Genomic DNA, 7,934 nt, shown 5'->3' with positions numbered 1-7,934 from the left:
TTAATGAAGCTATTTTATAAGACAATATTGTTTATCTGCCAAAGTATGCACTTTAGGTTGTACAATATACACAAAATTAGAGGTTTTTTAAAAAAATTACCTTTACAAAGCTTCAAATGCTTACCATGCTCCACACTATGGCCAAGTAAAGGTCAAGCAATGAGAGAGCGCAGTTAGAGAGAGGGAGAGAGAGAGAGAGGGAGGGAGGCAGAGAGAGGGAGGGAGAGGGAGGGGGGGGGGACAAAGAGAGCAGTCAGTGGGGGCATGAGAGTGCAGTCTGAGAGAGAGACAGATTCGGAGAGGGAGAGAGAGAGAGAGAGCGAGAGAGAGAGGGAGAGAGGGAAGAGACAGGGAGAAGCAGAGGAGGAGGGGGGTGGTAATAACTGTGTGTCTTCCAGTGCCAGGTAAGGATTTTTTTTTTTTTTTAGAAATACAAGAGTCATTCAGCACAGACACGTATGCACCGACACTGACGTAAAGCTTCTGATCTATGTAAACCTCTATGCTCGCAAACACACGCACACACACACACACACACATACACACACACACACACACACACACACACGCGTACACGCATGCACAGACACGCACACACACACACACACACACACACACACACACACACACACACACACACACTTGCCCTCAAACGACAAGACAAGACCGTCTGTATCAGAGGCTGCTGTCTCTCTGTGTACTAGATTACAAGACCTTTTTTTTTTTCATCTAATGTTTAAGTGCATTCGCTATAGACAATTCAGAGAGAGAGAGAGAGAGAGAGAGAATCTTCTAGAACCGTCTCTTGGTTTACGAGACAGGAGCTGAATCTGGAGTCAGTGTGAACTGGATGTAGCAGACACGACTCGGCATTGCTGCCGTGTGGAACGTGGTAACCACGGAGAGTAAAAACACGTCTGCATTCGGGCTATCGGGTCACTGACTTAACCAGCATACACTCCTCCTGCGTGTCCTCACTACCGGCCGACATCTCAAATCCAAACACTGTTTAGCGAAGCTTTTTTTTTTACACACACACGATAACGTTGCCATACCCCTTCAAACGCTCGGGACATTTTTCTCTAGTTATTTACACAGAGTTCTGAAGCTCTCTCTGTTGGTACAGCCGCCACCTCACCCCCCCCCCCACCCCTCCCAAAACCAAAAAACAACAAGAAAATGATTCCATTCATTAAACATCACACCATATCACAAACAAATCTGCACAAGATGTAGTCCAAATCAGATCACTTTGTATCATTAAAACAACAAAAACAAAACCAAAATATTTTAGATTCTGTATACTCTCTTTGTTTTGTTATGTCACTGTGCACAGTACCATCACTAATCAGGAATTTAGATAAGGTATAACAGGCATGAATTTCCCTCAACTCTACGACTTTTGCATGAGGGAACACCGACATTCGGCCCCTAACATAACTAAATTCACTGCTCTTTAATGGTAGCATCTGAGTCCGGACAGCTAACAACCCACCTGGTTTTTCTTTTCTACCTGCAGCCATAGGACAGTGGTAATATTGGGGTTATAACAGTTACCATAACAACTGGAGGAAAGGACCTTCTAAGATTCTATAAGAAGGATTTGCTGCCGTGGGAACGGTCCAGACGAAACCTGAACATTCTGAAACATCCTCTGTGACATCACAGACCTCCAATTCCTTTTTTTTTTTTTTTATACTCTCCCTTCTCGGCCTGCTCTGTGGAGCTTGGAATTGTAAGGAGAGTTTTAAGCCCCTTAGTGAAGCTTCAGGGATTTTATCAACGCTGAAGGAAATCGATGACTCCTCTAATCACAAGAGTCACTTGGACACAGACAGGGTCAATCCTAGCACAGCCTCCTGTCTCACAGAACCGTCTCAAACAGAAACCTCAAACCCCCCCCCCCCCCCCCCCCCCCCCCGGTTCTGTCCAACTCATCACTAAAACCACAGTCCGACCTAGTTAATCCAACATCATGCAGTCTACACCATACGTCCACTGCTTAGAATCACAACGGATCTAAAACTCCCGACTAATATATGTTTGAGGGGGTTTCTCAGTATTTTGCGGTGACTATGACATAAGGAGTCTTCAACAAGCGTGACTCTATTCCGTTGTCGTCGATTTTGGAAGTCTCCCCAGAATCTGCGCTCGGGGACAAAACGCAGTTCTGGGATATCTGGTTCCGCCGATCTCTTAGACCTGTGTTAACCGGATAAATGTGACTTGCAGAGCTAAACTTCTCTTTAATCCTCTGATTGGTTGTGTTTTTTTTTTTTGATGTCAGAGTTCTGTAATGTCTGGCAGAGGGGAAGGTTTGAAAAACAGAACAGACCACTGCATGAGCATCAAAAGTGAACTCTCTGGGTTAAGCGTGTGTAAGCGTACTGCCCCCGACTGGCCATAAAAGCAAACGGCGCCCTCAGGTGGCATGGCCTCACGTCAGTGAGGAGGAGAACATGTTTTCACAGAAGATCCTGTCTCGTTCCGTTGCTCTGTGAGTCTCCGTTTACAGTACTCCAACATATCATGTGTCTGACTGATCTAGAATCAGCTAACCTGGCCTACAGTTGCTCTGTTTATTAGGGTTGGGATGGTCATCAACTGATACTAGAGCAGTACTCTATGATACACACACAACCTGGGAGGGCAAAGACGTCACCAAATCTTAATTTTAGTAGTTTTGTTTTTGAAACACTTTTTTCTTTCTCTCTCTCAGTGCTAAAACAAATCTTGTAGGTAGATACAGCATATAAAGGGTTTTTTTTTTTCTTTTCCAGAAGGTGCTTTTTATGTCTCCAATAAAACGATTGATACATTAAAAAAGAAAAAAAAGAAAAAGAAAATCTCTAATTCAAATAACATCTGAATACATTTTTTTTTCATCAAGCAGACAATAATGATGCAACTATTTAAAGATTCATACATCGTTTCTTTTCTTTTGCCCCCCACCCCCACCAAACAGTGTTCTCTCCTTTCATTCTAGACTACTGCTCCGTTAGCATCTCGGCAGCTAAGCTAAAGCTCTCTGGCTGAGACAGGGTGACAAAGTCCGACGGATTTCCACGCAAAGCAGAGGAATCCAGACCTTTGGGCAGATCCTTCAGAAACCAGAGTGAGTGTGTATGCAGATCTAATCTGTAAGATGAAGTTCTTTCTCTCGCCCGTGCGGTGTGATAACCTTCGGTCTGAAGCAGACATGACGTCTGGGATTCTCGACGCGGGAGTGTGACTACAGAGGGGGAGACACTGGAGAGCTGGAGAAAGACAATGAACTATTAAAACAAAACAAAACGAAACAAAAAAAAAAGATGAGAAGGAGAAAAATAAACCGGTGGAGCTGTTACGATCCGGTAACGAAGGCAGGGCCTCAGAACAGAAGAGTCACACGAAAGAGATTCTTTATACAGAAACAAAACAAAACAAAACAAAAAAAAAAGACAAACAAATTGCTGTTTACAAAAAAAATGAAAAACAACAACAATAACGACATTTAAAACCAAATTTGGTGCATATTTAAAAACAAAAAAACTCGCACACTCATAAGGATTAAGAACACGGACGGAACCCTGAATGCAGCTGTCGGAGAGGAAGAGGAGCGAGATGGTGAGGAAGAGGAGGAAGACACAGCGGTAAAAGGCGAGATGAAGAAGGGGAACCAAAGAAAAAGAAAAAGAAAAGACAAAAGAAGGATGAGTCAAAATGGGGGGGGGGTCGGGGGGTGGGGGGGGGTTGGTGTCTAATCAGATTTGTCCCCGTCCTCCTCGCGGTGGCTGTCGCCTCCCTCGCGGGCGTTCTTGTCCTCCTTGGCGAGCTGGGCCTGCGAGGCCAGGATGCTGGAGAGCGAGAAGAGGCCGGGCGTGGAGGTGACGGCCGGCAGCGTGGGCTGGGTCAGGCCCAGGGGCAGGGCCGTCATGGGCAGGGCTAGACCCTGTAACTGGGAGAGCTGGTGAGCCTGGAGCTGCTGCTGCACAGGAGTGGGAACCAGTTTAGACCGAGAGAAACTCACCCACACACACACACACACACACACACACACACACACACACACACACACACACACACAGACTAAAACTAACACGCCGTGTTCCCGGTTTAAAAATACATGTTCTCTAATTCTGCTCAAAAAGACCTCTTCTCTCTCTTCTTCAGTGTCTCCCTCTTTCTCTCTCTGTCTTTCTCTAAAACTCACACACGCTCAACCAGTATGAACCAAATGCAGAAACACACAAACATGCACTTACTGACTGAGAGACAGACAGAGACATGAATATGTTCAACAAGGACACACACACACGCGAAGACAGAGAAACATACATTTCTACACTTAAACAGTAGTGCACACACACACACACACACACACACACACACACACGCTCCTCTGCACTCAGTCTGTGTGCCTACCCGAATGATGGAGTTCATCTCTGGAGGAGTGACTTGTTTAGCTCTGTCTATAGCACTCAGGACCTGCTGCTGGTGCTGAAACACACACACACACACACACACACACACACACACACACACACACGTGCACACAGAAACACACACAAACACACGCAAACACACGCACACACATACACATGCACGCGCGCGCACATACACACAGACAGAGAAAATAAGTAATATCCCTACACGTTAATCAACTCATTAATGCAACTCATTCACAGATGCCCCATTCACTCTCTGTCTTTTCTTAAGTTAATCAATTTCATTTTCACTCTCTCGCCGTTCTGACGAGAGAAAGTTCATTAATGCAACACAACCGTTTTTAATCAAACAACTTTAATTACCTGCTATTGTAATTCAAAAACCCTCACAAACTGACTCAGCCCACATCACATCAGGTGCAACTCTTAGAGATAGCGTGTGGGAAATAGTAGGGTATGTGTGAGAGAGAGAGAGAGAGAGAGTGCTAGTGTGTGTTTACATGAATTTGCGTGTGTAGGCATGTTGATACTTGTGTGAAGGGTATGTGTGAGTGTGTGTGTGTGTGTGTGTGTGTGTGTGTGTTGATACCTCTTGTGACAGGTAGGGCAGGACTTGAGCACATATTCCATTTAATCTCTTCACAATCTCAGCCTACAAAGAGAAAGAGAGAGAGAGACACACACACACACATACAGTTCAAAAACTCTATCATGAAAAAAAATCATGCACACCTTCACACACACACACACACACACACACACACACACACACACACACACACACACACACACAAACACTCTCTTATGGAAACTCAATCATTAAACACACTCATGCATACCTTCGACACATTTTTGAAAACTCAGACTTTCAAAACACACACACACACACACACACACACACACAGAGTGAGAGAGCTCTTGGTTGTTTTGTAAGCCATCAGAGTCAGAGAATCATTCCAGTCGCCTGAGGACCAAACCCACTCAAAGTGTCAAAATGACAAAAACTCAGTCTGAGGGCAAAACTGGGCAACAATGCAACAACACACTGTAATACTGGGCTCTCTCACTGCAACAACACACTGTAATACTGGGCTCTCTCACTGCAACAACACACTGTAATACTGGGCTCTCTCACTGCAACAACACACTGTAATACTGGCCTCTCTCACTGCAACAACACACTGTAATACTGGGCTCTCTCACTGCAACAACACACTGTAATACTGGCCTCTCTCACTGCAACAACACACTGTAATACTGGGCTCTCTCACTGCAACAACACACTGTAATACTGGGCTCTCTCACTGCAACAACACACTGTAATACTGGGCTCTCTCACTGCAACAACACACTGTAATACTGGGCTCTCTCACTGCAACAACACACTGTAATACTGGGCTCTCTCACTGCAACAACACACTGTAATACTGGGCTCTCTCACTGCAACAACACACTGTAATACTGGCCTCTCTCACTGCAACAACACACTGTAATACTGGCCTCTCTCACTGCAACAACACACTGTAATACTGGCCTCTCTCACTGCAACAACACACTGTAATACTGGGCTCTCTCACTGCAACAACACACTGTAATACTGGGCTCTCTCACTGCAACAACACACTGTAATACTGGCACTCACACACACACACACACACACACACACACACGTACACACGCAACACGCACACACACGCACACACACGTACACACGTACACACACGCACACTCACACACACGCACACCCACACACGCACGCACACACACACACATACACACATGCACACGCACGCACACACGCACACGCACGCACACACACGCACACGCACACGCACACACACACGCACACACACTTTTGGGAGCAAGCATGCACACACGCACGCAAATGCTCACTAAACATATGCAAGGTTGTATGCATGTTGTACATAGATGCAAACAGGTACATAGTTACAGACTTACACACTACAATACACATATCCACACGCATATAAGGTCAGTGCATGTCAGGACAGCCTGATTTATCTGACTACTAAAAAAGCTTGTTACAGCCATGGGGGGGTGGTGTGCAGGGAAAGGGAGAGAGAGAGAGAGAGAGAGAGAGAGGGAGAGAAAGAGAGAGAGAGAGAGAGAGAGCAAAAAAAAGCCCACAAGAGGGAGGCAATAACAGCAACCTTGTTCTACTGTACCCATAATCCCCTGCATCACAGTCTGACTCCTGTACACTGTGGGAAAATGCTGAGAGAAAACAGCATAGAGAGAGAGAGAGAGAGAGAGAGACTAACCAATGAAATTATGAAAAGAGATGCACAAAATCACATTAATGTTAAAATAGGATTTCCCAAAACCACACAAACAAAAATAAAATCTGAATATCACATGTTACATTTAACCCTCTGTCCAAAAAACAAACAAAAAAAAAGCTGAAAATTTCCACTGCTAATCAGTCACATCAGCATTTTCAGTCAGGAGTCAACCCCTTCCACCGCTTCTGCCTGGGGTTATTCCAGAAAGCGGATTTAAAAAAAACTCAACAGTTAGTTAACTCAGAGTACGTAGTAAACCTAATAGAAGAGCCCCATGGCTTCACTCTCAAAACAAAGCCATAGGGCTCTTCTATTAGGAGGTTTACTACTTGTTCTGAGTTAACTAACTCAGAGTTTTCACTAAACCCGCTTTTTGGAATACCCCCCAGGTATGAGCCCCTCAATATTTTGTCAGCGAGGTAATCTCTCTCACTGGACATTTAAACTAAGTTCAGACTCTGTTGGGCCGTCTGAAAAAGCTCACGGGCTGGGTCGAACACTCCGGACAGTGCTTGTGCGAAAGGTCATCCGGGTACTTGCCCTGTCGACGCACTTCAGCGACACCTGTGGTACCTGTTCCTACTGCGAACCTTGTGTGACGTCATGCTGGGATCTGGGTGAGTGCTAGGAACTGGTCATGGTAGATGGGACGAGATTTTTGAAAAAAAGGAGACTACTGCTACTTCCAAGGTCTGGACACAGTCCACACCACATACGAGCAGAGGACCAACGTGAGGATGGTGTGGGACTGACAGGCGCAGTACTGTATATCGCTATTAAATAAAGCAAGTGGGAACAGGGGTGAATTTAGGCATGGCCGACATGAGCAGCCGCCCAGTGCGGCGGGGGGGCGGGGGCGCTCGCACAATAAAAAAAAATATTCAGACCGGTGACATTTTCGCAATTGGTTTTCTATCGTCCATTTGCGTGTCACGTCGGCGATATCGTGTCGCCGCGCGGGTCAGTTCACCTTGTCGGAGCGGGCGCCCCCAATTCTAGTTTGTGAGCTGGGCAGGCTACTGCCTGGGAAAGTCTCCTACTCAGAAGTATGAGATAGGGAGGGGGCGGGGCTCGGTTGACCTCAGGTCTCCCCATTGGACGGCTTAGGTAGGTGGAGTGGGGGAATCTGTCAAATAGCGCACCTCTAACTTTGAACAGGACTAATGCAATTAGTAAAATCAGTCACACTACGAAATGCTACCAA

At 45.8% G+C, this 7,934-nt stretch overlaps 1 protein-coding gene across 2 annotated transcripts in view; it reads right to left on the bottom strand.

Moving 5' to 3' along the window:
• Window positions 1-3,739: 3,739 nt before the first annotated feature.
• The window catches only part of tle5 (TLE family member 5, transcriptional modulator), a 20,603-nt gene continuing 16,408 nt past the window's right edge, over window positions 3,740-7,934 (bottom strand). The window contains exons 5-7 of one of the 2 annotated variants that reach the window (XM_030784845.1): window positions 5,017-5,079; window positions 4,405-4,479; window positions 3,740-3,967 (exon numbers count right to left, since the gene is read on the bottom strand). In XM_030784845.1, the coding sequence (XP_030640705.1) occupies window positions 3,740-3,967; window positions 4,405-4,479; window positions 5,017-5,079 (366 nt within the window). The remainder of the gene's footprint in view (window positions 3,968-4,404; window positions 4,480-5,016; window positions 5,080-7,934) is intronic. The other variant, XM_030784846.1, reaches the window with a different exon arrangement.

Source organism: Chanos chanos, chromosome 9 (assembly GCF_902362185.1).
Source record: "Chanos chanos chromosome 9, fChaCha1.1, whole genome shotgun sequence".
Classification (NCBI taxonomy): Eukaryota; Metazoa; Chordata; class Actinopteri; order Gonorynchiformes; family Chanidae; genus Chanos; species Chanos chanos.
This window is presented reverse-complemented; position numbering and strand designations above follow the sequence as displayed.